Genomic DNA, 27,126 nt, shown 5'->3' on the forward strand with positions numbered 1-27,126 from the left:
GGGGCTCTGAGCGACCTGATCTAGTTGAAGATGTCCCTGCTCGTTGCAGGGGGGTTGGACTAGATGGCCTTTAGAGGTCCCTTCCGACCCAAACCATTCTGTGATTCTGATTCCCGGGAGGAGAGGACCAGCTGGCTTCTCCTAGCGTAAAATCCCCTCCATCCATCCGGAGTGGCAGCCCCAGCGTTTTGGCCGGTGGCCGAGGTATGTCCTCTGAATGCTGCTAAAAGCCAGCGTATGGATGCAAAAATGCTCTTTGCCAGCAAACTACAGGCATGGTTTAATAGGGATTAAGCACCCTCCACGCCTGCCCTGCTGCTGACCGGGGGATGCCGCTCCCGCCCCATCCCGCCCGACCCGCGGAATAGAATACTTTAGCGGGTTGACATCTCAACTTATAGTTGGTTGTGTCTTTTAGGATTACAGGGCTTTTCACAGCCCAAGTGCCCATTATATTGCCTGGGTGCCTGAAAAGAAAAGATTTACTTTCTGATAATGGTTTCCCTTCAGTTATTTACAAAAGACGGTACGTGGCGGCCAGCACTGGCGTGCGAGCACGCGGTCGAAATGTGCGTTTGCAAAGTGTATGGATCAGCTGGTTATTATAATGCTTTTATTTAGGACGTGGGCTGTGCTCTCGGCCTGCAGAGCGCTGCCTGCGCGGGGAGTTTTGCACCCTGGCTGCTGCTTCCATGGGATCAGGGCTCATCCCCCGGGATTGCGGAGGACCTGGGCAAAATACACGTGTTGGTTGCCTGAGGATTGCTACCCGCTGCGTGCATTGTAGGGGGGCACACGCGTGTGCACGGTGTGCGTGTGCAAGCTCTCCTGGCAGGAGAACATCCTTCGTTCATGTCTTCTAGTATAATTCCTGCAGCCGTCATGTCCTACCCAGCCAGCCGGTGCGATGCCGTTGCTCTCGAAGGAGAAACAGCGCAGCTCCAAAGAGGACATCGTGGAGCACACCTGAAATTTGCATTTTTTGCTATTTCTTCCAATGTTTTTACGGGCAACATTTCCTTTGGAAAGGTGAAAAATAACAAGGATAAGATGTAATGTGGGCTCTTGTTCCATTAGGTTTTAGAGGAATGGGAAAACGGATTATGTCTAACTTGAGTCACAGATTGTAGTATCAGCCGATGGATAAATAGGTTATAAAACTTGGGCTGTTCTTGATTCAGGTGTTGGTGGTTGCGGGTTTTTTATGACCTGTTTCAGGTTTTATTTCTAGAAATGCTGATGTATTTCCATGTATCGAATTTGTATAAAAATGAGGGGACACAGGAGCCTTGCTGTTGTGCTGCAGCCAGAGCGATGCTCCAGCGGACCCCCTGCCCTGGCATCCCATGTAGTGGAGCATCCCACTGCGGGGTGGGACCAGCGTCCATCAGATGGGCCACAAGCCCGCCTCCATTCACCTCCTGAAGTTGAGACAGTGCTTTTATTAGCCGTGTGCTGGTTTTTCCTTTCTTTTTCTTGGCAACGTCCATCACAAGCCAAAGGTAACATCTTCCCCCCGGGGCAAGGAAGCCCATCTGGTGGGAAACTGCTCCAACCTCGTGCGCAGATTCGACACACTAAAAGACTTTGTGTTTCTAAAGGTGATGAGGCTTTGGTTTTATTTAAAAAAAGAAAAACAAATCCACCTCCGAACTGCAAAAAATTCCTTATTGCAGTGAAGCAAGCTACATAATAAATTATTGTCTGGCTGAGAACAAGGCATTTCTGGCTTTCTGGTTATTTCTCTCTCTTCCTTGCTGGATCACTGTGTCAAGGCGGCTGTTTTGGGTTGGATTCTGTGGGCTTTTGTACTTGGTTGTCTCCTGGCTCGCAATTCTGTGTTCTGTTTTGTTCTTGGTTGTCCTCTGGCTCTCCCCCCCCCCCCCCTCATTTATTTCTGTGTTTATTTTAATGGCTCTGTTTCGATGCACTGTGGTGTTTGCCTGCTCTGTGGCGTGCCAGGCTCGTGGATGGCACTGCAATGTGGCAGTTGTTGGGTTCCTGTCCTGTCACTTGGGCTTTTCTGCATCACCAGGTACCAGAAACCAGACCTGAGACTGGAAGGGTGGTGAAATATATAAAATCCTCAGCCAGCCATGGATTTTATTTTAATGGCTCTGTTTCGATGCACTGTGGTGTTTGCCTGCTCTGTGGCGTGCCAGGCTCGTGGATGGCACTGCAATGTGGCAGTTGTTGGGTTCCTGTCCTGTCACTTGGGCTTTTCTGCATCACCAGGTACCAGAAACCAGACCTGAGACTGGAAGGGTGGTGAAATATATAAAATCCTCAGCCAGCCATGGATGCATCAGTATCTGAAAAGCCCAAGGCTAGCTCCAGCAGCAGTCACTCGATGCAGTTTTCAAAGGGGTATACATTTTAATTAGAAAAGGGTCAGATCCAGGATATAATACTTTACATTGCTGCGCTGGATGTTTTGGCATCTGGAAAGATACCGGCTTTGGAGCAGCAAATGCAAACCAGATATGCGATGCTTCATCTGTGCTTGCGGAGATGCAGCAGTACCTGGATGCGGGGAGTCATGGTTCATCTCGATTGCTTTCATTTTCCATAGTAACTGTTCCTACGGTTTGCTGGATGCGAATGCTGGCCGCCGACAATAAAGATAAACTTCTCCTTTCATTCACCGAGATGCTCTCACCGCTTTAGAAGGACACGTTGCTAATTACTTGTTATTGGAAATGGGCTGGATTAGGAGAGAGAAAATATTGCTGCTGAAGGAGCTCATTAAAAGGAGATGCTGGGAAGTGAGCTGGCTGCCCGTTGGCCACGGCCGTGCTGATAGGCAGGAGTTCAAACCCCAAACGCAGACGGTCAAAGGTCTTTGTGCCTCTACTGCTGCCATAGCATTAGCTGGCAGACGATTATTTGCGGAGTCAAAGCGTGCAGAGGGTTTCACCTGACCTGAAGGCGCTGATAAGAAGCAGATAAGTAGGAGACTTGTCCTGCACCAGCTAGTCTGTGCAGTCAACGCATTCTTCACCTCCCAGGTCTGTGGCTGAAGGGACCTCCTTCCCCGTGCACATCAGCAGTGGCTTCGGAAAGGCCGGCTCGGAGAAGACAGTGGGCAAGCAGTGTGAGGCAGGTGATGATGGAGGGTTTGACCATGTGCTGTTCCTCTCTGCCCAGCCCCAGAGAGGGGCACCGAGCAGAGGAGGGTGTCATCTCCATGAGAGGTGATGTCCAACAGGTCTTTTCTGCAGGGAGCGGAGAGCAATGGGGTTTTGGAGGCTGGGAAAAGAGATGTGAAAATTGATGTTGGTTGCTCACGGGGCAGGACGTGGTGTCTGCTGTCTGGAGCTGGGCTGGAGCGTCTCCCTGAGTCTCTCTGGGGATCTCTTCAGTTTGGCTTTACCATCATCCCATGTGGGCACAGATAAATAAATCTGTGGGCTGCTGGGGTGCTTCTCGATGCATGTCACAGGTGTCTCGGAGCAGAAGGGACCTGCTGGATCACAGCAGTATTTAAAATTTATTTATTATACACTCCCCAGGGAGAGCAAACACGAGAGGGACGCTGGACATCCTACCACAGAAGACTCTGGAAGGAGGTGGCTGCGTTGGTATGTGAAGAATTTGCACCGCAGCTGCCTTTTATAGGAAGCATCTCTTGTTCCTAGCAAAACCTGGCATGATAAATGGCAAGAAAAAGGCTTTCGGTGATCTGTCAGGGTAGCTCTGGAGCCTGTCACAGCCTGCCTCTCCGGCGGCTGGCCTGCGGTGGCATTTCTGGGGATTAAATCTTCGGCAGAGAGAGGCTGCTCTGCGTTCCTCCTGCCCTACGTTGGAATTGCGGAGGAACAAAGGATTGGCATGGGAACTTTTTCAGCGTTTAACTGGAGGATAAGTAAGGAAGAGACATGGGTTTTCCACCTGCGGTGGCATTTCTGGGGATTAAATCTTCGGCAGAGAGAGGCTGCTCTGCGTTCCTCCTGCCCTACGTTGGAATTGCGGAGGAACAAAGGATTGGCATGGGAACTTTTTCAGCGTTTAACTGGAGGATAAGTAAGGAAGAGACATGGGTTTTCCAACTGGGATGCCTTAAGTGAGTTGTTTAAACCCATATCTAAACAGCGGAGGCCAGGTGGTTGGAAAGATGGGCTGGGCGCTTGCTATTTATCAGGATTTGGTGGCCATTGGACATTTTGATAATTGAACATTGATACAGGAGCCTAAATGTGGAGATGCCTGATGCTAAGCACTGTGTTAAGCAGTTATGCCTGAACGGTGTATTTTAGAGATCTTTTCCAATCATCTTACCTAGTTGTTAGCATTAATTCCTGGCAATGTAGTTGTGGGGTAAATCCACTTCCAACTTTCGCTATTTGGGTGCATGTGATAGCGTGGTGCTCCTGGTTCTCTTGTCTTTGAAGGCCACAACCTTCAAAGAAACTTGTCGTGTGTGAGAAAGCATTTTAGGCTTTCAGCATCCATCCAATGGAAGCAATAAAAATGGCAAAAGCAACCTCTCTATTTTGTTGTTTCCTTTCTGATGCCTGACCAGGTTGGACCTTGGGTAGGAGCGAGGAGGTATACAGTTGTTGGCTTAATGGTAGGTTAGGATGTCGGTTTGTCTTGCTGAGTTGGAACAAGAATTGTTTTAGGAAGCTCTCTTCATGAGCAGCAGTCTTGCTGACAACGTTGTCATGTCAGCATGTTTTGGACCAAAAGACCCCACTGCTTACTTCAGGGAATGATGTTTGTATGGGGCTGGAGTCCCTGCTCCCTTGGGATGGCTGGGGCACAGGTGGGTCCCATCCCCAGGGAAGAGCTGTGGCTGCCCTGTGGTGTTGCCTCGGCACTGCTGGGCTGCTGCAGTCCAGGTTTTGGAGAAGCTTTGCCTTGGTGTGCTGGAGAGAGGATGGCTGGAGCATCTTCCCTGGGGGAGGATGTACGTATGGGGTCCTCTCACCCAGACTGCAGTGAGCTGATGGAAATGCATCGCTGTTCCTGCATGTCTGTCTTCTTCTCGTCATGGACTCACCTTTTCTTACATCATTTTGGTTGCAAGTTCCCCTGTGCTGTTGCCTCCCACCCATCTTACCCAAAATGGGTTCCTTCTCCATTGCTGCTCTTCACCTATCAGACTCACCACTTGGTTCCTCAAATTCAACAAGCCTGCAGCACCTTTGGGAGAAGGGGAATGAACCTACAAACGTCATAAAAAATGCTTGTTCTTATTGAGTTTATTTGCTGATTAAGGGTAAAACTGTACAATTGCCATGAACTGTGTAATCTTGCTAAAGCAAGAACCCCATTTAGATCAGTCTTTAAAATAACAGCTATTAATAATAATTATACATTACAGTAATGCTGATAATTGCTAAGTTATAATAAGCAGTTTGCACATCTATTGGCTGTTTCTGCTGCCAATTCCATGTTTTAGGGTCATAGTAATGAGCACGGCATGGGCTTCATAAGAAAGGTTTGGAAGGAAATGTTCAGACCCCCAAAACTTACAGACTTTGTGCTTTGACAAAGTAGGGGGAGGAGGGGGGAACAGAAAAAAAATATAGATTTGAGGTTGATCTCTATTAATTATGATTAAGGAGTGTAACTGGGGTCTGGGAATCCTTGGTGGTAGGCGCTATGCCAACACAGATCCAAGGGATCACCACTCCCTGAAGAGCTCTCAAGAACATGTGTTTGCTCAGTTTGGGAAGGCAACAACCGCTTTGATGCTCAAATGTGAGTTTGGGTTTTTGTTTGAAAACCTCTTGTTTATACATGTTTTGAGGGCGAGGCAAGATGGGAAACCTGCTCTAGGCACAGAGGTTTCCTGACACGTGGCACCAACAAGAGCAGGAGACCATCCAGCCCGCACTGCCTTCCCAGCAGAGGGGGTTAATTTTAGAAAGGGAGAGAAGGTTTAGCATTAGTCAGACATCAACGTGGAGATTAAACCTTTGCGGATGGACTTGAATCCAGTCTGAATCTAGGTAGCAGCTTCCCTTCCCAAGGTGCCTCCTGCCAAGGAAGAAGGTTCACTGTTTGCGCTCCAAAATCTGTCCCTCTTGAAGGGCCAGGCTGCTGGGAGCAGGAACCAGCTTGCAGGACCTGGCAAATGGGCCTCTGTAAACCTGTGATTGTCTTGGGTTTGTTTTGTCAAGCACATTTTATATACGTGCGTCTCAGACTTGGTAAAATTAGGTAGAGCCCAGAAATCAATGGGTAACAGCTGAAAAAGCCCTGCCTTGAAAAGCTTCTAGAGGATGGTGACTGAAACAACCCTCACCTGAGCGTTGGGACATCTCTGGGCAGGCTGGTGGAAGTGGGGAAGGCAGTTGCGTGATAACTGAGAGACTCATCTAAAATGGGAGGGACTGCTCAGAATGAAGTATGGGAAGTAGGCTGAGAGAGCAGAGGAGGCTTTCTTAAAGTGATGAAGTGCTTGAACATCATCTCATGGAATCAAAAAACCATTTAGGTTGGAGGAGACTTCAGGAGGTCTCTAGTCCAACCACTTGCCCAAAGCAGGGTCAGCATCAAGTTTGGATGTTACCCCACTGTAGCGGATATTACCCTGTAGTGGGCAGACACGTGTGGTCCTAACCATGAACCCCGATATAGGAAGGGAGTGTGGTCAGAAGGGGAATTCAAAGGACAAATTCAGAAAACGCAGAGCTGGTCGCTACCAGGGAGTGCCAGGAGATGCCACAAAGTCAAGATGTTCCTCTGCTTGTTGAGCCTCTTTATTGATGCCCTGTGTTGGGTGACGGTGGCATATTGGCAGTGGCCCCAGCACAGCTGGCACACTGGGACGTCCACATGGGGCGGCCGGTCTCTGTGTCATTACGTGAGTCACACTGACTTGGTGCAGACTAAGCATATAAAGATTACGGACCGTGACTTGTTAGTCTTCTATCTTACTGTAAGGGTGAGATGTCAACCAACTCGCTGTCCATGCCTGGACATCTGCTCTAGGGATCTTTGTGTACGATGATGATCCTATCCCGGGTGTATGCGATAACTCATCACCCTTAAACATAGGGGAGGTTTTTTCCTGCTGAGTTCTGGTTTCCTTTAGAGAGAGGTGACGGTACTGCAAGGTGACTTGGTTTTAGAGTTTCCTGCTGGAGACCCAGAAATCTCTCAGATACGTGGTTTGTGCTCGTTTGCTGGACTTGGTGACTTCTGACTAACCCGTTCCCTTTCAGTCCACCGTCTCTCCTGTTGCTAATCAGCAAAATGCTGCTTGGGCATGGGGTGAGCACCCCAAAAGTGGAGCCGTGTGTGTTAGCCCTTGCTCTGCTTTATGCTTTGTCACGGGTGTTCAAGGGGGAGCATCCCCAGGGCAGAGCCCTAGGCTTGATTTCCTCCAGTGCCACCTTCAAAATAAAATAGGCAAAACCCCTTTGGTTTTGTGTTGCCTGGCCCCAGGGGATGGAGGATACCTTCTGACTCTGCTTGTTCCATCCCAAGTGATGCCACCCGTATCAGCTGTGCCCTACCTCGCGCGGTCACCTCCCCACACCGTCGTGCCCTCCAGGACTCATTGCAGCTACCTATTCTCCCAACTCTTTCTTTAACACTTTTCATTTAATAAATGGTGCTTTCCATTTGGTAATTGGCACTAATTAGGTAAAGGGGAGAAGCATGCCCTCTTCCAGGGCTCCATGCTGTCTGGGGCACCTCTTTTTTTTTTTTTCTTGTCTATTTTTTTTTCTTTCTCCTTTTTAATACGCCACATGATTTTTGTTCAGGAGCTAATGTGTGATATTGATCTACATAATGAGCCTTTTTGACAGTCCGGGCACATTTGGGAATAATTCCTTGAGCAGATGAAATCCTTAGGCCAGAACTGCTCGTTCTCGGCAGTTTCCAAATGAAGCCACAATTGTTCAGAAGTGACAGATGAGAAATGGTTCAGGAGCTGGAAATTACACGAGCTGGGAACAGATTTTTTTTTTTTCCCCCCTCCTTCCCTTCCGGATGGCATGTGACTCACTCCAAATTTGCTTGGTAATTTTATACTTGTCTCAAAACAGACTGTAAATACCAGTTCCCGGTGAAAGAGAGGGTGAGGGCTGAAGTCTTGGCGTCCTGCAATGTGGTGGGAGCTCCTGTGTCTTCTCCCGCCCAACCGCAGGGAAGGAGCAGTATGAGTCTTACCACGGGACACTGGTCCAGAGCTTAATTCGTGTGCAAACATGCCCAGCCCAGGTACAGGAGTTTATGGTTTCTTTTCTTTAAGGTGTGAGTGGCATTCAGCCATGGAGAAATAGGAAGGAGGAGAGGGGTTGGTCCAAGCTCCCTCCGCAGTGGTTGGGTGGGGGACGGTGGGGATGCTGAGCCCCCTCCCCGTCACTCACCCCAGCTTCTCTGGGTGGGGGATGCGGAGCTTGGGGTGAACTCGGAGCCAGCACCTGACTGGTGGCCAAAGAAGGGGTGTCAGGCCCCCAGAGCGGTCCCATCTCCCACAGCAATGAGTCCCAGAGGTTTTATGTCACATGTAAAATACTTAGTTTTGATGGCTCTTCTTGTCCTTGCTGCTGTGGGTTCAGCCCATGTTTGCAAACCAGGTGGCTCCTGCTTGGGTCACTACCTTGAGGAGAGACCTCCCAGAAAATCCAGCGATGTGTGCTGAAGTGTGGGGCGTGAAGAGTGTTATCTGCAGGTGTTTGCAGCTGGGATGGTCCCCGCTGCCCGCTCTGTGCCCCCAGGCACCCCAGGCGTGGGCAGGGGAGAGGACCATGTAAGAGGGTGGTTTGGGTAGTGGCAGACCCCTCCTCACCTCAGAGCAAACTGTACCTGTCCTTGCTCGTGTGACCAGATGTGCGGTCCTCATGGACTGGAAGCTCTTGTGTTGACCATGCGATGTGCAGCCACTCTTAGATGTACGAGCTGTGGCTCCTTGCTCCAGCCTGGGCTTTGGGAGTCTTGTAAACCTAAGTCTTGTTTGAAGAAGCATCCATGGCCACTTTCATCAGGATGAAGGTCTCCTGGTGCTGTTTCCATCTCAGGAGACCACAGGAGGACCTCTCCGTGCCTTTTGCTTGCCTGTGGAGTGTACCTTTCATTTCTGTCCCTGGCGATGGTGCGGTTTGTGGAGCTGCCCTGTTCTCTGCCAGAGCAGGTGGTGTTTCAGTGACATGAAGGGGATGTCCTGTCTGTTGCTGCAAAACAACGTTGGCCAACTTTCAAAGGAGTGTGTTATCTGGGATGGATGCACTGGGTAGGTGCACATAGTGATCACAGGAGCATCCACCTGAACATTGTTAGAGCTGCCCTTACTATCAATGCCGCATTTGAGGTGTCATCAGCTTTTCTTCATTAGATGCACATCTTCAGATGATCTGGATGTCAGCTGTTGACGTCCTTACGTGTTCATTCCCTGGTTAAGGGACAACTGCAGGATTTGCTAAGGTTTTTAATTCAGTATATGGATCAGAGGAGGTGAAAGTGGTTTGAGTTCGGTCTCTTGCATCGGTTGAAGAGGTGTTTGTGGGGTGGTGTATCCATTCTCATGTGTTGGCTTTGGAAAGGGGCTGGGGATGTAGAGGGATCTGGCTTTGTTTTACAGCAGAACACTTAATTCCTTGATGATCTGTGCCCTAAACAAGACTATCCTAATAGGGTTTGCAACGTAAGCCCCTGGATAATGGCTTCTTATTCTGCTAGCCATAATCTACATATACATATTTAGGAGATGGCTGTGCTCCTGGAGCAGAAACTGGAGGGAGGGATAACCCAGGCTGTTGGGACGCTTGGGTAGCTGAATCAAGCCTTAAAGCCAGTGACTTAATTTGTATATACATCTGTGTGCATTTGCACAGCCTTCTCTTTCTCCTCTGCCCTGCATTTTGACTTTAACCAGTAAGAAGATGTTAAAAACCTACATACAGAACTTTTAGTGTTTCAGGCTACCATCTCTGAAGGTTTGTGTCTTGGCTGGGCTATCTGCTGGTTTCCCAGAGTCAGTTTGCATCCTGAGGATGCTTTATCTTAAAAGCATCATAAAGCCCCTATGTCTTCTATAGAGCTGGTTCTCCTGCAGAGCTCACGCTAGGTAGCTGGTGAAGTGGGCAAGGGTTTTATCTCCCTGGAAACACGGGACCCTCGGAGCCAGGAAAGGACCTCTTCATGTTGCTCCAACCAGCAAAACCATGGATCCATGGCGCTTGGTGGTCTGGCAGAGCAGGACTGGGTTTGGGAGAAGCAGCACCCGTGTCTGGTCAAGATGAACGTGGGCTTGTGCCTCCATGGAGGTGATACCTTTGCTGTGGCAGGGGCTCGGGGCTGTGCTGGCTCAGAGCTCAGCCGGAGGGATAGCATCGTTTCTTCTGTGGTTGCCAGTCAACTGGTTGATGCAAAACATGCTTTGTTGTTTTGCAGGGTTTTTCCCTTTTTTTGCTCTTTCTAATCCATTTTTAACAAGGAGAGGTCTTAAAAATAGATTCTGGTGTGATCTCTGTTTCACCTCCATGTGCAAACCTCCTCGCTGGACCATTTACAGTCGCGCTGTTGACTCAGCATCATTTACTGCTGCCATCCTAGAGAAGCTTTTCAATTATCATCCTCTTCCTCACACCCCTTGTCCATCATCCCCAGCTTATCACCCTTATCCAGCACAGCTAATGCTGTGGGCTTTTTAAATTAAGGTTTTTAATTTTGTTTTTCTCTTGTGCACGTGTCTGGAGGTTTTCAGTGGTTTGGGTTTTAGGAAGGAGGATAAGCAAAATGTCCGTTGTTGTCCTTAGATGTAGGAATGTTACAGAAATGGGACTTTTTTGTTTGTGCACGCATGGGAACTCTAAATGTGACCACCTAGGATTATTATAAATGTTATTGAACGTACAGCAAAAGTATCCTGCCTGTGGTAACTGATAGGCTTTGGCTACTGATTTCTAACCTTTTTATAATTACTGGGAAATAATTTCTTGCCTTTTTTTATTTTACTTTCTCAGGCCCCCTCCGTTCTCAGCGTCTCTCCTGAAGGGATGGAGAACTCGTCGGTGGCATCGGCCTCCTCGGAGGCGGGGAGCAGCCGCTCTCAGGAGATCGAGGAGCTGGAGCGTTTCATCGACAGCTATGTCCTAGAGTACCAGGTCCAGGGGCTGCTGACAGATAAAACGGAAGGGGATGGCGAGAGCGAGAAGACGCAGTCCCACATCTCGCAGGTGGGTGAAGGGCACAGCGTCGGAGAGGGGGTCTCCGAGCCCCGTCTCCACAGGTGGGAGAGGGGCTGTGGGATGCCGGTGGCTTGTCACCTGGGTTGGGGATGCACATCCAGCTGAAGCAGCTTTTTGAGCATTGGGGTGTAAAGCAGGGCATAATAAAAGACTGGATTTGGGGCAGCTTGCTGGTTCAGCCAGATATGAGGTCTCCAACCAGCTGGTAGAGGTCTCCTGCCAACTGGGTTTTGTTTTTCCATGGTCTCAAGGTGCGTGCCCTGAGGCTGAGGTGATTCTCCTTCTCTATTCCCAGACACCTGGAGTACTGCTCCAACTCTGGGGTCCCCATTCAAGAAAGACACGGACCTGTTGGAGCGGGTCCAGAGGAGGCCATGGAAATGGTCAGAGGGCTGGAGCACCTCTCCTGTGAGGACAGGCTGAGAGAGTTGGGGTTGTTCAGCCTGGAGAAGAGAAGGCTCCAGGGAGACCAGGGGCTTCTAAGAAAGACTAAGAGAGACTTTTTACCAAGGCCTGTAGCGATAGGACAAGGGGCAATGGTTTTAAACTGAAAAAGAGTAGATTTAGATTGGACATGAGGAAGAAATTCTTTACTGTGAGGGTGGTGAGACACTGGATCAAGTTGCCCAAAGAAATTGTGGCTGCCCCATCCCTGGAAGTGTTCAAGGCCAGCTTGGACGGGGCTTTGAGCAACCTGGTCTAGTGGAAGGTGTCCCTGCCCACGGCAGGGGGGTTGGACTAGATGATCTTTAAGGTCCCTTCCAACCCAAACCATTCTGTGATTCTATATATGAAGGATCCCATCCTTATCTGATATCAGCAGTGTTTATCTGATTTATCTGAGCTGTGCAGGTTTGCTGGAGCTGAGGATCTGATCCAGAGCTTTGGACCCTTTATACATGAGCTTGGTGTAAAGAAATTACCAATCAAAGGAACCTTTTTAAGAACAGATTTTGCTGAAGAGGTCTTTTACAATTTGAGGATCAAAGCTGTTAGAAGTGGGAGAAAATAAACTTAAAAATTAAGTGGTCCAAAGTACTTTGTAGTGCATTTTTTTAACCGAAGGGTAGAAAATGGCTGTGTTTGAAGTGACACTTTGGAGGGGCTTTAGGTCAAACAGGCAAGTGCTGCTTTGTTTAACGTGTCACGTTTAGAAATACTATTGAATTAGAAATAAATTAATAGTCAAAGTTTTACAACCATTTGCACCCTGTCCACACCTCTGCCCGTCTTCAGGACAAAAGCTGCTAATTCTCGTGGCAGCCCATGTACAATTTTTGCATTAAGATCCTTGGTTGCCACAACCGAATCCATCTTCCATTTGTGGAAACGGGATTTTAACTTCCCTCCGTCACCTACCCTGAAAGTAGGAGCTGCTGGGGTTTTTATGACAATGCTAGGGATGCTGCCTTTAAAGGTGGTCAGGTTTTATTTTAAAAGAAAAATGAGTAATAATGAAAGACCTGAACATTGAACACTTTAATTAGACCCCTTTTAGTGGCATCTCAAATGAAGCAGCTAAATGTGGTTGTACCCCAGACCATTGGTGTCTACGTGGAATTAGGATTTCTGTGTGAAACTCCAGCAAAATGCAGTATTTCGTATTTTTAGGGCTGTATATGGGACGAGAAGTGAGGATGGGCTTTTACATAGGTCACCTGCTTTTATCGAGCCATGTCTTAAGGGATGCGTTAGGAAGGAATTATCTGTTGTCTCCCAAAGATATTCATTTTCCCACCTCGTGCCCCAAATTTGTGTAAGAAATAGGCAGGAATTTTTATTTCTGGTTTTCTTTTCCTGGTCACTTCTTATCAAAGCAAGGAATAAGCACTCACATATCCTGCAGCTTGCTGGAGTAACCTTGGTGGAAGCCAGCCTGACTGAAGGTGACATGTTCCCTCTTAACGAGAGCTGGAGGAAAACGGCTGAGTTTATGGTGAAGGCACTGGACTGAGACCAAGAAAATTGTTTTTAACTGCAAGGTTCTGCTGACAACTTAATCTTTAACTTTGGGCAAGTTACTTAATCTCTCTGCAGTTCATTTCCTTGCGGCTGTAATAATGTTTTCCCTGCCTGAGAGAGGATAAATCCACTCACCCATGTGTGTGAGATGCTCGGATGGTACCACATCCCTGCATAAGTGTTCTCCGTGCCGGGGGAAGGAAGGAAAGGCACGTTGTGTGCTCCTCCATCTTCCATGCCACTCACAGGGGAGCTGAGTCCATCTCCAGTCTAGAGAATCCCAGAGTGTGGACATTTCCATCATGGGGGTGTCTCCTGCCTTGCTCCCACCAGAAAAAAAGAAAGTCAGAGGGAAAATGCAATTTTCTTTCGGCTGTGGACATAATAATGGCTGAGCTGTATCTTGAGAGAACTTTCCAGGCATGTGGTTGCACTCAAAATCGTTAAAGGAGATATGCATAGGTCTAGCAGAAGGCTCTCAAGCGTGATAGCTCATGAGCTTCTCCAGGTAGGTCAGCAGAGGTGGCAGGAGAGCAATGGGCAGCTCATTAAAGAGCTCGTTAAAGGTGAGGCTGATGTTTCCCATCTGGTTGAGCTAGCATGGGCTCTCCGATGAGGGCGGAGCTGCGCAGGGATGGTGAGCAGGTCTAGTGGTGGCTCTTCCTCTTATTTGTGGGCTGATCCGTACTTGTCAAGAAGCTCTCAGGTAGTTGCTGTTTGTACGGAATTGAGTTTTCATTTTTCTTGACACATCAGCCTTGGTGATGATCATCACTCATCATCAAGTGGTGAGTGTCTCTGGCACAGCCAAGTGCTTCCCAGGATGAAAGACCTCAGAAATGGAACTGGTCACCAAGGTTCAGTATCAACTTGGGGGGGGGGGGGCAACAAAATGACTTTAGGATTAAGCAGCATCTCTTATGTTTGTTTACTTGATATTTCCACACACACACCCAGTATGATGCAACCCTTCATTTCTTTGTGAGGGGGAGAAACCCCAAATGACCCCAAATTGAATTATTTTGGTGGAGGCACCTTGCTGTCAAACCTTGGGGGAAACAGCAGGTCATATTCCAGAGCTGCTCGCCTCTGCCATGGGCTGTGCTGTCCTGCTGAGCTCCCAGTATGGCCGGGAAGTCCCCCGATGCCCATGTCCTTCACCATGGGGCAAAGCTGGTGTGACAGCAGGGCTGCAGCCTACAGCAATGGCCAAACCTGCAGCTTTGAGCTCTGTTTTCTGTTTTGTTCAAAATAGAACCACAGTTTTTTGGCAGCTCGGGCCTCACAGCTCTCCCTGAAGCGAACAGAGTTGGGAAAAGCAGAAAATTCCCAACTTTCCATGGAAGACTCCATGGAAAAGAGTAATCAAGTCAAGCTGCCCTGGTGCATACCACACGCCTGAGATACCAAACAGCATTGGAGTCTGCAAGGAAATAGTGGGGATGGATTTTATTGCAAAGCATCATTTCAGGTGCCTTCCTGCAATTGTTCCTGCATCTTCCCTCTGCTCACTGTTGGCAGGTGGAGCGTTTGCAAGCCAAAGCCTTTGGGATCATCCTCAAAAAGGGGGGGGGGAGGCGGGCCGCACGCATACAGTGATGCCCGCAGCCAGACGGTGTTTGCTGTGTGCTGTGGACTGACACAGCAGTTTTCCCCAGCCCGGCTATTTTTTTTACACAATCCCTTTTTTTATCCCTTTTACAGTGGACGGCGGATTGTAGCGAGCAGCTTGATGGCAGCTGTTCCCCATCCCGAGGGAAGGGCTCGTCGTCTCACGAACACAATCAGGTAGGGGTTGTGTTTAGCTCTTCCTCACCAAACCTTCGCTTTTGTTCTTGTGCTGCCTCATCTGGCAGTGTGAAGCCTGCCCGTGCTGCCAGCTTTCCCCCTCCTGTGGAAGGGGAGACGTGTCCCTCTGCTCGGCATCTGAAAGCTCGCTCCCACCGAAACTGTGGGAGATGGGCAACATCCCAATGTGCAGATGGATGCTTTGACCAGGAGCTTATTGCTCTGCAATAAAGGGGAAAAAGTATGGAGCGTCCCATTTGTTCCTGAAGAGCTTCTTATTGCCACCTGTGCGAGGGGCCTATTTGGAGCATCAAAGCTGACTTGGAAGTATGAGAGGTAGCTGGGATGAGGGATCTTTGTGTAGCTGTGCTTCTTGGTTATGTGCTGCAGCACAAGGATGGTGTTGCAGGGAAGAGGATAAAATAGCTGAGAGGGTGAACTGGGAGAAGAAGCAAAATTGCACGTGCTGAGGGCCTGTGTTGGGTTTGCAATGACAGAAGCCAGGTGTGAGTCGGTTTTGGCGGTTGTACGTGGTGGGAACATCAGTGAAGAGTATTTACCAAGCGCTGCTGGCATTGCTGGAGGTGGCTTTCTCTCCTCCATGTGAGCACCGGTGTGGGAGAGGGTTGGGTAGGGTGGCGGCATGGGTTTGACCATTGTCACGTGGTTGAGGAGCTGCTGTGCCACCATGAGACCATCAACCCTCTAAGAGCAGCGTTCGCCTGAGGAGATAGGAGACCGAGTGGGCTGCAGGAAAGGGTGAAGCGGTGTTTGCAGTTGCTGTGGCTGATGGATGTGCCACCTGGAGAAGGGGCTTCAGGCCGGTGGTTTTGGTGCTCTTGCCCTGCTTGATGTCGTCACGTGTGGGATCAGTGAGAAGAAGCCTGTGAGCCCCTCGCAGGGCGGTACAAGAGGACGTTCTGGTCTAAGCAGTGCGTATTGCAGCTCCCCCATCCCGTTTTGGGCACGGCTTCTTCCCACGCAGGGCTGTGCTGGAAGCTGCTCAGCTGCGGGATGGGGGCTCACGTGTCCCCTTCCTGCCATGTGCCTGGATGCAAGGATGCTGAGAGCATCTGTACAAACACCTGCACACAACAAAGACAAGATCTTGTTGTGTAGGAAGGTGCACGCCGTACGGAGACACTGCTTCACATGAGCCTCTGAAGGTGCCAGATGAAATTGTGGATTTAATTTATTATAGCTTTGATCTGCTCCAAAATATTCGGCAGCAAAAGCTCGTCTGGGCTGCCTCCCAGCATTGCAGCTGGCTGCTTGAAATTCAGCTGGGAAGCTGGCCTCTTGGGTTGCTCGGGGTGTTAGCAGGACCAGGTGTTTTCCCTGGGGAAGAAGGTCCCTGGCTCTTTACCCAAGGGCTCAGCTGACGTGCCAGTCTCTGGCGGGTACCACAGGAGGATGCAGGAGTCACACGAGTGATGCTTTCCTGACTCCAATCAGCACAGCCCTGACACCTTCCATCTACCTTGTGCCATGCTCGCTTTTGTTTCAACTTGTGGGTTTTTTATTGTTTGGGTTTTTTTTTTTTTTTCCCTGGGCATTAAACCTATTTGATCTCCTCCAGAACGGAGTTTGTTTTCTATATACAAATAACATTCACTGATGCCCAAGCTGTTTTCCCTGCGTTTGGGCTCTCTCCCAGCCTGCAGCGGAGCTAATAATTATCTCTCTCCATGTTGGGCTTCCTTTAACAGCAAGTAACAAATTTTCCTTGGCACCAAAGAGGAGCTGCAAGCTATTGTTCTTCTGTCCAGGCAAGCGTTTCTCTTGCTGTTACTGATATACGAGTGAAACGCTGCTGGTGAGGACTAGGTTCAGTTTATTACCGTTTCTGGCTGGTTTTTTTTCACTAGTAGCTTTAAACACGAAAAAAAGAAAATTCATTAAGAAGGTGTTTGTCTTGAATGTAAATTATCAATCACTCTTCAAACCTGCTAAGGAAAAAGCTGGCTAATTATTTCCCAAAGGTTGTTAAGGGTTTTTTGTTGCAATTTTTAATGGATTTTGAGGGTTTTGTTTGGAAAATTGAATTCCTGTTTTTCCTATTTTATTTCCAGCTGAGATTGCTGCATTGCTGGTTGTGCAATACGCACCAGTCTTAGTTGAAAAATACTTGGATGTGAGATTTCTGCTGGCTTCAGCTACTGGAAAAATGTGGGTTATGTATCAGTGACCATGACATGCCTGACACAGTTCTAACCTGATGATCAGAAAGGGCATTTATACGGAAATTCAGGTTAGTCCTGGAAATATATTCAGCATCTGGTTCCTTTTCTGCGAAGGCAGGGTAGTCCAGGGCCACATTTTCAAAGAAATTGGCTTCCTAAAGGTTATAGGGGAGCCCAGAGTGAAGCTGACTTTCCCATGCCTGAAAATCCCCCTCTGCATCCCTAAGTACCTGATACCTTTGAAATTCTTGTCTCTAGGATCCAGCAAGGTTAAGGCAAATAAAAGAAAGATTTTTTTGTGTGTGTGTATAGGTGTATTATGTATTTATATAGACATTTATATATAATATGTGTGTATATAAGCATCCACAGGATTTTGTATAAGTGTGGGGCTGAGAGCAATTCCTGGATAACTTGCAATTTAAGGGTAATAATAAGGTGTCTTGATGCAACCTGCAGTCCAGGATATTCCTAAATTGCTGTTTTTCCGACGTTGTTGGGTATCTCTGGGAAAGACGACCCCATACTTGCCCTGTTCTTGCACTGCTTGGTGAGACATCTGCTATTAGCAGCTGTGGGAGACTATATGGGGGTCAGTGCCCGTAGGCTGGCACTTGTGCATCCCGTACAAAGCAGTGGCTTAAAAAATGGAGAAAATTCCCCCTGGAAACCTTTTACTCTGGTCTTTCCAGTTCTCTGGGCAGGTGGCTGTGAGAAGATGGTCTGCTCATGGAGGATCTCATGAGATACATTTCATGAACTCCTGGTGCGCTGAGAAAATCCTGGCCTCACAATTACATTCAGCTCATCTATAATTCTCCTTGTTTCCTACTGTGAACGCTTTCGTTTGCTGCATGGCATTGCCGTGCTTCGCTAAGCCCCGCTGCATTTGAGCAATACCCCCCAGAAGGTCTGGTAGCACCGTGTGAGCCTCTGGGGTGAAGACCACTCCATCGAGGTACGCAAGATACTATCTGAGCACCATATTACCTCTAAATGAGGAAAGTTTAGATAATGGAATCATTTTAAATCTTTTTATGTTTGGATTTTTTTTTTTCTTAAAAGGACCCAGTGGGAAGATTTTATATAATACTTTATTTGCATTCCCCCTGTGAGGCTGTCACAAGTAGGAAGCTCTTTGATATATTTCTGAGAGCAATTCATTAAGTAGAAGACTTCTGGTATGGTATGTATTTAGAGAGCCAGTGGAGCTCTTGGTACATGAAAGGTCTGGCAGCAGCTCCATCCCAGGCTCCCCTTATGTAAAGGGCATTAATAAAAACCAGAGCAACTCTGCAGGTTTGTCCCATTTCTCCAGGCGGTGGGAGAGGGAGAGCTGAAAATCCTCCTTCCCGGCCAAGTCCATCCCTTCCCCCATGGTGGCTGGCTGTCACCCATCATCACCAAGCAAAAGCCTGTGTTGTTGGCAGTAAATGGGACTGCAGTTTATTTTACTGCTTATTTGCATGTGTGTCCATGTCCCACCAGGTGCAGCAGGGACTTGTTGCGTGATTGGGGACCTCGGAGGCTTCTCCAGTTGATGGTCATGTTGCCTATCTACTGAGCAGTGAAGGAGCAGGCAGGGTGTGTGGATCACATCTGGCTTATCCTACACCCTGCTGGTAGCACCCTTCTGCTGTCCTCCCTGAGGAGCTGGTGGTGGAGGAGATGACTCGGTTTGCCTTCCCATTAAGCCAGTAGAAACAGCAGCACGCCTGTGGCAGGCAGAGGTGGTGGGTTTCCAGCCTTGGGTGTTGGTTGGAGATGATTAGCTGGCCGTTGGTTGGAGATGATTAGCTGGCCGGGGTCAAGACCATCCCAAGGGCTGCGCTATCAAGTTAACAGCATAAGATGTTGAGTGTCCTGCGCTGTTCGGTAGCGTGGAGATGTAGAGGGCTTTGCAGGGATTGTGTGCCTTTGTCACCGAGCCTGGCACGTCCTGCCAAAGGGTGTCTGAACCCAAGCCCAAGCCTTGCTGATAAGGAAAGCATGAGAAGGTCCCACAAAATCAAATGTAATATCGCATGAAACTTTATCTCTGATGTCTCCGTGACTCAAAGAAGCACAGTGCTGTGCTAGCGCCAAAACGTTTCCAGGCAGGAGATGCTTCGCGTCGTGTGAGCTCAGACTGTAGGCGAAGGACATCTGACCTGCCTGCATCTGGGGAGGTGCAGCCGGGGGAGGTGTCTGACTGCTGTGCGTGGGGTGGGAGCAGAGCAGATCCACTTAAACCTTTCAGGTCCCTCTTGCATGTGTCTCACCTGAACCCTCCCGATGACTTCCAACCATGTGAAGTCGTGGCTGGAAAAGCTGCTACGCTGCCAAAGCCAAGGCAATAGTAGGGATGGGGTGATGTGTGAAGGTTATCTCTTGGGAACCAGCAGATTTCAGTGCACAGTGGAACTTAATTTTATAGAAAGTGGAAAAACCAAAGTATCAGTGCAGATTTCTCTTGCAATTCCAGAGATTTTTTTTGCGGGCATCAGTGCTGCTTGACCGCCTGGGGTCAAACACCAGGAAATCCTCCCCGATGGATGCTGCAGAGGCAGGTGGCAAGGGATCACTGTCTCGGGCAGTGGCCGCGTCACTAGGTCCAGAGTTGGACTGAGGCTCCTGCAACCAGCACCGCCGTCATGTAAACTTCTCAAGTCAGCGGTGAAGTCGTCCGCTTGCCGGCTTAAATCCACTGACATCAGCAGGCAGCGTGTAATGCTCCAAATCCTTGGCTAACCAGATCAGTGCTGGAGAGGGGGTGGGCGCTGCTTGCGAAGAGGCTGGCAGGATCTCCTGACCGAAGAGGTAATTCATTTCCCCATGCTGGTAGACAGCCTTTGTCTGGCTTTAGTTGCCCATCCTTGGGTCCGGATCTGAAGCACAGTGATTTTCTTGCTCAGCAAAACGTGAAGGATGATCCTGGGGGCAGTTTGGGGTTCTCCATCTCACCGACCCGCTTGTATCATAGCCCAGGGCCAGTTTGTACAGTGAACTTGGTTGAGGTTAGCCAAAGAAGAAGACCTGTTGGAACAAGTGGGTGCTGGCAGATGCTGCAGTCACCATTGTCTCGTTTCCAAAAGAAAAAGAGAAAGCGAAAGACAGGGAGTTACTTTGAGGCTTTGCTAGTGAATACAGGTTGGTGTAGCCCTTGCCTGATGGAGGCAGAAATTAAATCTTTAAGTGGGGTGACCTGCCCGTGATCAAAGAGCAGCTCTGAGAAAACCAGTCGCTTAATGGTTTTCTGCCTGTAATTGCTGGGTGACGCTCCCTCCATGTAGTGAATGCAGCCCTGTTCAGTTGTGGTCAGAGAGGACTGCTGAGAAAGAAATCAAGTCCTTTAGCTAATATATAGGTTTAACTTTCTCTGGGACTTCTGTTTGGGATACACCTCGTGAAGCAGCACCACCCCTCGTGAAACAGACACCTGCTTGAGTGTCTGAAGATCTGGGAGTGAAATGCTTCACTGCTTTGCTGTCTGATTTAGGAGAACTGTTGCTGCTTACAGAGGACGGAGGAAGGTGTCTTCTAGGCCTGGTGTCACTAGTGACTCATGTGGGAGGACATCTTGTCACCCTCAGTTTCCATTTGTGTAGAGCAGACAGGGTGATGCCTGTCTGCCCGTTGAAGGGAGAGCTTCCCACACTCCAGTTCTGTGAAACTTGCAGTAGCTGAGTTACCTTTGAGGTCTTCATTCTTCTTCCAGATTTGGTTGAATAGGTCAACAAGTGCCGCAACTCTTGGCAGGGAAGGGTTGATGTGAGCCATTTCCTTCAAGGCTTGGGCGGGGGCTTGCTGCTGGGTTTCCATGGCATGTCTGAAGTTCTTGGTGCCATTCTGGGTGCTTCCAGTGTGCCTTCTCATCCTCATCCATGCACATAAACGAGCTAGCTAATACATCCTTGGCTAACACATCTCTTCTGGTGGTGTCTGGATGGAACACAACCACACAGGCTGGGCCCTTTCATGGGGAGTCCAGAATGATCTTGTAGGCTTAACCTCCTACTTCCAAGCCCATCAGGTCCTTTGGTCCTGTATTGTGGCACAGCTTTAGGTAAAACCTTACTTTTCCTGGTGGGAGAAGAGCTCCAAGCGATGTTTGGTGTCCCTTCTGCTGTGCCTTTACCTAAGCAGTGAGCAGGTACTGTACCAGATTGGAGCGGGCTGGGGACGGTGGACATGGACCTGGGGAGGGAAGGAGCAGAGCCAAAGTGGTTGGGTTTTCTGCATGATATTTTTATAGGGGCGAGTTTTTTGTTTTTCTTATAGTTTTATGCAATACGTTAAGAAGAAAGAAGCTGGAAATTTGTCCCTACTAAAATGTTTAGAGTAATCTTATATTTTTTTGTAAAAGGTGCTTTTAAAATTATTGAAATAATTGTTTTCATATAAATCATTGTTTTTCCATGGGAAAATTGGAGTGGTTGTTCTAGAATAAGTCTAGAAGAGCAGGGAGATTTTGCATTAAATACTTGGAGTCCGGTGTCAAAATTCTGCATAACTGCAAGATTTAGCTGCAGCACATGAAAACCTCTGCTGTGGAAAAATCTTGGAAAGGACCTTTTAGATGATAGCTGTCTTCTCTTCTGACTAGGATTAAGACTCGAAGTTTGGGAGTCATTTGAAGGACACCCCACAGCTTGGTCTAGGGAGCTCCTTGTAGGTGCCGTGGTGGAACAGTTGTTAAAGCTGGGGGGTATCTCAGAGGCTTTTGTGTCCTGAGAAGCCCTCTAGCTTTCTGTTGTCTTTCCTTTTCCTCTGGCCCACCTTAGGCTGTGAATGCTGTACATTGAATATTGAGATTTTTACATACAATTGAACGTGAATCCCATCAAGAATCCACTGATGTCTTCAGGCCACTTAAAGCTAGTGGCATTGCCATGCTTGGTCTACACCTCTATCAACGCAGCCAACTTCACCCATACTTATCGTCACTGAGAGCAACCACGTAGGTGGTCACCATGTTTCCGTTTATTGCCTGTGCACTGGAGAAAGTTGTCTCCTTTTTCTGCAAATGGGATTTTGAAACTTGCACTGAAGCAGCAGAAAGTATTAACTCTTGAGCTGGCAAAGGGAGCGGGATTAATTAGTTCATGCCTCAGAGAGCTAGCTGTGAAGGTAGAAATTGCAGTGTAAGTGAAACATACGATTATTGCTAATTAAAATGCAAATGTTAGATTTGACAGCTAGTTTCCAAAGGAGGGTGGGTGGCAGTGTTAATGTGCGCAAGCCTCACTGTTCCCAAGAGGGTGCAGAACTTGGCCAAAAGGTTTGGCATGGATGAGAACAGCTGCTGGGAATCAGTCTCTGGAGGGGGTGACGTTTCCCTCCAAGCCCCAAAGAGTGGCTCAGAGGTCCCATCTCCTGTTGGTGAGCGTAGACCATGAACTGTAGGTGGAGGAGCCCAAATAAGAGCTGGGAACAAGAGTTCAGGGGTTGTTTGGGGTGTTGGGAGAGACTAGGGGAGTCTTGGTCTTTTGAGGGCACAGCAGAGAGTAACGGGGCCAGGTGATGGGGGATTGGGTTGGCAGGCGACAAGGGCATGGGATGGAGAACTTCGTGCATTTACAACTGTTTCTTCAGCTTTTGTCAGAGCTGCAGACAAATCTGTTCCTTCAACATGCTGAATTACTTTAGCAAGAGCACTGTGTGGGAGACATGTAGGTGGCCATGCTGTGGGATGGAGGGTGAGCAGTGCCGCGTTTCACCGTTGCGGAGCCACAGCTTTCTGCTGAAGTCCAGCTGCCTGTATGGGTTTGGGATGGGGTTTTTATGGTTTTTGCGATGATGCTGATGGAGAGTTTTTGTTGCTCAGTTGTTGTTTTTTAGGGAACGATCGTTACCTGCATACTCTCACCCGCTCCTCCTGCATCACCCATGAGGTTGGTGTGAGCTTCCCTGCTCCCGCAGCAGGGAGATCTGCAGAGAGGGTTCATTTTAGCACAAAAGGGCTTTATTAGAGGACACAAAGCCACCAGAAATGTCTGGGAGAGTTTCTGGTGGATGTATTTCTGTTCTGGAGATCTGAACCGCCGACAGTAAGGTAGCAGTTAAAAGTTGTTCGTCTTTGGCAATTAATCAGAAATTTAGGTAAAATATTGAGCTTGGCTGTGCTGCTGAGTTTGAACATGAGTGTATTAAGGCCATACTCAGTTGGACTGTTTCAGCTTCAACAGAAGTTTCAACAATTTTTAGTTCAGCAATTTTTATTTTTAAAATAATTTGGTTTTAAATATAAATATTAATAGGGCGTGATAAAGATAAGGAATGTGAACAGGGAAAAGACCCCAGGCCATGAGCTAGAGCCAGGAGACAAGCTGATTTAGTGAGAGGGTATCTGTGATTTTTATCTAACTGGTTCGTGCCGTATCTGCTGGCTTGTCTCGGTGAGTTTGGACGTTGATGCATGGTGGTACCAATCTTCCCATTTCTCACAAGGGTTTTATTGTGGCCAGCCGCGTTTCTGGAATTTGCATAACCTCAGGTTGTCTGCAGTCAACCACAACCAAAAGTTGTGTCAACTGAATATAACCAAGTGGTGATGTTTATTTTCAGTGTGTCTTTTAAAGCGAAGGGTGCATATGCTGACCTGGTCCCACGTAGCACTTGGCACAGAAATTTTTCATACGTGGATGAACAAGACGTTCAGTGTGTAGGATACGGTAAATTGGTAATTAATCCTTCGAACATCTAGGTGGTGAGGGTTCATTTCTCCCAACCACCTTTTCAGTTGGTGCGCATCTTTCCCACGTCGAATGAGATACTTCTCACTTCTCAGGATGCCCGCAAGACTGGCTCTTCCCCAAGGCTTCCCAAAGTGGCCACCGGCCCGTGTCTCACAAGTGGCATCGATCAAGTTTTTTTTTCCTCCATGCCAATTTAACAACTCCTTTAACTTTGTGGCACTCGGTATTTCTCAGCCATCGGGAGATTCAGGTCGCAATGTGGCGAGGAGGGAAGAAGGTGCTTTCTGCTGTTGGTGTAACATCTCGTGGGAATAACCACAACCTCTCAAATTTCATCTATACACAACTTGAAAACCAGTTGACCTCCTCTTTTGAAGTCAGTACAGATTTTGGGCTATAGCAACCGCAGTATGTTTGAGCTTGCTTGAGACTTGCTAGGTTTGAGGATGGAGAACGTGCAGCTGGAGCAATGCAGAAACTGGTACTGATGCATTTTGCTTCCAGTCCCTCGCATTGGGTAAACACTTAGATGTTTTACATGTGCTAAGGTCTGTGCTGGACCACTGGGTAGCATCACCTTAGATAGCTTAGGGTCTGCTGTGCAGCTGTCTCCGTGCCCCATCCAACCCAGGTGGCAGTGGTGGAGCTGGGACCTGGTCTGTGCCCCCAGATTAGTGACCTGGACTTGGCTGTTGTGTGCAAAGAGGAGTTCACGCCTTGCTCTACTGGTGAGTCCTTCTGGCTCTTGAAGGCCAAGGTGGCTCTGCCCTTGTCTTAGGCTGTGGCAGTGTCCACAGAGACTCAGGTAGTCCCACAAGGATGTTTGAGACATGAGAAGTCCTCTTTAAGTGTCAGCTCTCACACCAGTCCTGAAACGCATGCTCCCCTTTGTATTTCCGAGATTTTCAGAGTCCTTGAAAGAGTTGAATATTCTGCAGTCTGTGATTTCATGTTTTTTTAGTCATCTTAGGTCACTTCAGAGGTCTTTCCTAAGCCTCTGAGCAAACCTTTTGGAGCAATTACCCTGACAATATCCACCTTTCTCCCCAAGCACCTGGTGGGATGTTTGGGTAGATAGGGCTGGTCGGGTGAGTTATTCTGGTTTTCAGATGACTCATCTTGCCCTGAGGGCTGCCGGCTGAACAAGAAACCTGCAGGTTGCTTGACAGCAGAACAAGTGTTAGAAGAATAAAGGAAAACATTGGGGACAGCTCCTTAATAGGCAAAAATAGTTATTTGTGCAACGTGTCTTCTGGCGAACTCCAAGTGTTTTCAGGTATGCGAGTAGCTGGATTCCAACGGTGGACTGAGCACAGGGAAAAACTGACTGAGAAGTTGATTTGGGCTTGGGAGGGGAATTAAGGATATATAAGCAGTTTTAGAGGATGTGGGGTTGCTGAATATGCATAATTAATCCTCACGAAGTTAGAGGAGGTACTTACCTCTACTTATTTTTCCCCATGCATAGACTAGAGCACTAGAGCCAAATCTTACCTTCATTGAAGCCTCCCACAATGTCATCCCTTTGCAATGTGTAAATAGAACATGTTAAAAGGACTCCAAGAAGGTCCCATGCATGGGCATGGTTTTGTAGGTGCTTGCACGTGTGGTCTGGGAGCTGGAGCTCTCCTGGCTCACCGGGTCGGTGGTTTTTGTGGGTGCGGGACGGCGTTGCCCTTGACTAAAGCGAGCTGTTTGTTGTTTCCAGGAAGACTGGGATCACAGCAGCAGTGGGAGTGCAGGATCCCGGCCGGGGTCGGGCTCCAGGCGTGGGTCTGGATCCAGGGCTAGCAGCCGCGGGAGAAGCAGCCAGTTCAGGCAATCCACCAAGGTATACCTGGTAGCGACGTGCTGAAGTCACGTCCTTTGCTTGCTGTTTATCGGAGGCATCCTCCTAATGGTGTGTTTTGTGTGTGTGTCTACACATAGGGTGTGAGTGCATGTCAGTTATGATGGACACCTCAGAGACCTACTTAATTCATGCATAATGTGTGACCTGGCTGCTGAGGGCTGTAGCCCTCAAGAAGTCCATTGAGGTGTGCCGAGTGCCTTAATATTGGGAAAGAAGTCCCTAGTCAGCTGGTTTAGTGCAAAGGAAATTAGGCTTTTTTTGGGAAATTAAGAGATGTCTAATTATTTTTTGGCAAGTCTTCATTAGAAGTTGATATGTGAGTGGGCACCACATAGATGGTGTTAAATGGTGACCTTGAGTCCAGCTGCTTTCTGTGGGAGCGGTAAGCAGGGCTAGATGGGGACTTACCTTCCTGCCCTGCAAAAGACTAAGAATTTGCATTTGATTTGGTTTTAGGTCCATTCCTTGAACTCAGACCAGGGACCTCTTCTGCGTGTTTTAGTCAGCCTCTGTCCTCTCGGAGTTGTTCTGCTTTTGCACACGTGAGCACTGGTTGTGCCAGAAATGGAGGACGGACTCTGGGAGATTTGGGGCCAGTGGTTCAAGTCCTGGTCCATTCATCCATCTCATCCGTCCTGGAGAGCTTGAGGAAATAGTCTGTCCTCCTGAGCCATGCTGTGGTGGGAGAGGACCTGCAGAACCATGTCGTTGCTGGAAAGTGATGGTCCTTTCCGGGAGGAGCGAGACTCAACATACCCCTTTTTCTTTGAGCAGGGATAATAACGTCTTCCTCAAAATGTCTATAGATTTCTTATGAAAACTTGCAGTTTTCAACAAGAAAACCTTTAATCAGAGCCTTTTCAGACAGTTCGGTATCTATCTATCTCTTTTGTTTTCTACCAAAGTGCAGCCAGGGGTTGTAGGCAGCTGAGAAGGAGGAAAGGTGGGGGAATCTTCTCAAAGGCAGAACTGAAAAATGCTTAAGAACTAACACATGCCGCAGGATAATCCCTGAATTTATACCACGGACTCAGCCGACCACTTGGCATTGTTCTGCATTAATGCTAAGCACAGCAATGAGCTAACGCTGTTGCAATCGTGTGACGAAGAGCATGATTTTGTATTTGTAGCGGTTTGCTGGAGGATAGTAATGAGGAGCAGCGAGAGGAACCAGTGGGATGCTGAGCTGGGCTTTGAAAAGCTGCTGCGTGCATGCAAATGCTGACTTTGTGGGGAATTTGCTGAAGCTGCATGCATGGATAAACAGTCAGAGTCCATGCGGCCGGTGGCGTGGTCTGTCCTGTTGTGCGGGCAGCCGCAGGGGTTGGGCGGCGGTGGATGGAGTTGATGTGTGCTCACAGGGGCTGGAGGACAGAGGTTATGGACGTGCATTTAAACCCTACTGGGTGTAGGATCGGCTTTACCGGATCTCTGATCATTCTGGGTATTTATGTCGTTCTTGTCAGTGTGTCTGTCAATCATCATTCCTGGTAGCTTAATTGATTTTCAGCAGT

The 27,126-nt window shown here is 48.4% G+C and overlaps 1 protein-coding gene across 4 annotated transcripts in view; it reads left to right on the forward strand.

The window, feature by feature from the left end:
• CTIF (cap binding complex dependent translation initiation factor) overlaps positions 1-27,126 on the forward strand; it is a 145,776-nt gene that overhangs the window by 18,830 nt on the left and 99,820 nt on the right. For 3 of the 4 annotated variants that reach the window (XM_009278440.1, XM_009278442.1, XM_009278441.1), the window contains exons 2-4: positions 10,926-11,138; positions 14,817-14,900; positions 25,469-25,591. In XM_009278440.1, the coding sequence (XP_009276715.1) occupies positions 10,926-11,138; positions 14,817-14,900; positions 25,469-25,591 (420 nt within the window). The remainder of the gene's footprint in view (positions 1-10,925; positions 11,139-14,816; positions 14,901-25,468; positions 25,592-27,126) is intronic. The other variant, XM_009278443.1, reaches the window with a different exon arrangement.

The sequence above is a fragment of the Aptenodytes forsteri genome, unplaced genomic scaffold (assembly GCF_000699145.1).
Source record: "Aptenodytes forsteri isolate BGI_AS27 unplaced genomic scaffold, ASM69914v1 Scaffold178, whole genome shotgun sequence".
NCBI classification, from domain to species: Eukaryota; Metazoa; Chordata; class Aves; order Sphenisciformes; family Spheniscidae; genus Aptenodytes; species Aptenodytes forsteri.